Genomic DNA, 2,324 nt, shown 5'->3' with positions numbered 1-2,324 from the left:
ATTCCTGCTCCTGAGTCTCTGAGGGCGGAATGATGTGCAGTTCTCCTTTGTAAAAGAACACCTGGCAGAGAGTAACATTCTCGTCAGACGGGGTAAGCGCAGTCGCACGCTAAGCAATGCAAAACTTCATTTCACATACGAATGTACTTGTTTAAACACAGAAAATACTGAAGGACAAATAGCAAAATAATACAGGAAACAGCTGGAGGTCTTTTTGTTAATACTGTTGTTGGGTTTTTTTAATGGGAGATAAGGTAAATACAGATGCCAGAGATCACGACCCAACCAGTAAATAAAACCCCCTGTTTTAACTGCAACAAGTTTGGCCAAATATATCTTGTTTTCTTAGTAACAGTAATACCAAAAGTTTCTCTTCCGCTAGAGATATGCTTCAGGGGAATCAGACAGCATAACCTAACTGCTGAAGACGAGGACAGGGACTAAAAAGCATTATTTCAGGGGATACAGGCGACCTCTGTTGGTTCCTGATCCTAAGAAAAGAACGGAATGTAATATCAACTCTCTCACTCCGTCCATTCCTTCAAATGGAAGGAAAATTTAGTGCTGATAGTCCAGATACAGGTTTGCAATTAATTTTTGTGTTGTTTTCCGACCCTTTTGAGAGTCTTGTGGTAGGAAAAAAAAAAAATTAAGCAAAACTTTGCTAATGAAAAAGTAAGTTCTTTCCATTTAAATCCATTGCCAAGAAACTCAGTGGCATTTTTACTAGCGAGGTGATCTGGCTGCAGACCCAGGGGGAAGGAGTCCACTCACTAATTCACCTACGCCAGCCCCGGTCTGTCTCCTTGTAGAGTCAACACCACCCCGGCCTTGAGCATTCCCCAGTCTGAGGGCAGCAAACCCTCATGCCTGAGCACTCGAGAGTGTGGTAGAAAAAAAATCCAAGTGGCTACAGAAGAGGTAGAAAGCTCAGGTGGATCCAGGAGTGCTCCTGAGGAGAGCAATATGGTATCTTTGCGTTACACTGCCAAATACATTCCATAGCTCCCATGTTATCCAAGCTTTCCCTGCACTCCAATAACCCAGAAGATGGAAAGCTGGCCAAACCTACTGATTTTTACAGATTGATCAATAGCACGGCAGCTTCACTGCCTTCGCATTTGCCACCATGAGAAGCAGCGAGAGAAGGAAAACTTTTTTTTTAAAAAAGTTCAGGCTGCTCTGTGTTATAGAACAACTCTTAAAGAGTGATTTACGCGCAAGAGTCAGATCTAGCTGAATGACACAGTCTCACAGCCTAGCAGGGCTGTAGTCTCCGTACTCTTGCCATAGCCTCCATAGTTTTGCCATTAGCATGAGAACATAGTAGCGTAAGAACGTTCTCTTTCTTCCTTCCATCAACAAACCACTTCTGGAAGAACCACCTGGTACCTGTAACAATTTCCAGATATCCCTACAGTAGTTTCTCAGGACGCATGTGCTCTGTGTTAGTAGCTGAGGTTTCCAGTGGTTAAGCCTCTCATTCATAGAATCATAGAATTGTTTGGGTTGGAAAAGCCCTTTAAGACCATTGAGTCCAACCGTTCCCCTACCCCTGCCATCCCACCCCCAAACCCTGGCCCTCAGCACCGCCTCTGCCCGGCTGTTAAATCCCCCCAGGGCTGGGGACTCGACCCCTTCCCTGGGCAGCCCCTTCCAGTGCCTGACAGCCCCAAGGGGAAGGAATTGTTCCCCATGCCCAACCTCACCCTGCCCTGGCACAACTTGAGGCCGCTGCCCCTCGTCCCATCGCCCCTTCCCTGGGAGCAGAGCCCGACCCCCCCGGCTCCCCCCTCCTCTCAGGCAGTTGTAGGGAGCGATGAGGGCTCCCCTCAGCCTCCTCCAGCCACGGCAAGCATAAAGAAGCTCATTACAACCAGAATGAAAACGGACCGCGCTGAAAAAAACCCACGCTGTTCATTAGAACAAGCCTTGAGCCCTGACCAGAAGTTTCTTCACCAGTAAGGGATGCAGCTCTCTGGATTTTCAGGGGCAGGCAGACAGCTCGGCTGGGTGGAGGTGCAGGAGAAAACAGGCCGGTAAGTAAAAGGCCACTGCGAGCCGACCGGCACACAAGTTCTACTCACCCTGTTGTCACTGTTTTCCGGGTTCAGCCACTTTGGGAGAAAATCAGCGGCTTCGATCAAGAGAAACTCCCCATCGTTGTCATCGACCCTGGGCAAGGAGAAATCGGTTCCTCACTAGGGAAGGTCTCGCACAGCTCGATAACGGGTTTTTTGGGTTTTTTTTTAGTATTAAGGCAGCCCCTTCGGGCAAGCCCCCCTGGGGAAAGGCGCTGCCCCTCAGCACCCCGACCGCCGGGC

At 48.8% G+C, this 2,324-nt stretch overlaps 1 protein-coding gene across 1 annotated transcript in view; it reads right to left on the bottom strand.

Moving 5' to 3' along the window:
• Positions 1-2,324, bottom strand: part of ECD (ecdysoneless cell cycle regulator) — a 12,130-nt gene that overhangs the window by 8,831 nt on the left and 975 nt on the right. The window contains 3 exon segments of the mRNA XM_009641185.2: position 1; positions 3-61; positions 2,088-2,175. The exon segment at position 1 is cut by the window's left edge and continues 113 nt beyond it. Coding sequence (XP_009639480.1) covers position 1; positions 3-61; positions 2,088-2,175 — 148 coding nt within the window.

The sequence above is a fragment of the Egretta garzetta genome, unplaced genomic scaffold (assembly GCF_000687185.1).
Source record: "Egretta garzetta isolate BGI_Z169 unplaced genomic scaffold, ASM68718v1 scaffold536, whole genome shotgun sequence".
Classification (NCBI taxonomy): Eukaryota; Metazoa; Chordata; class Aves; order Pelecaniformes; family Ardeidae; genus Egretta; species Egretta garzetta.
The sequence above is the reverse complement of the archived record's forward strand: the minus strand, read 5'-3'. Positions and strand labels throughout refer to the sequence as shown.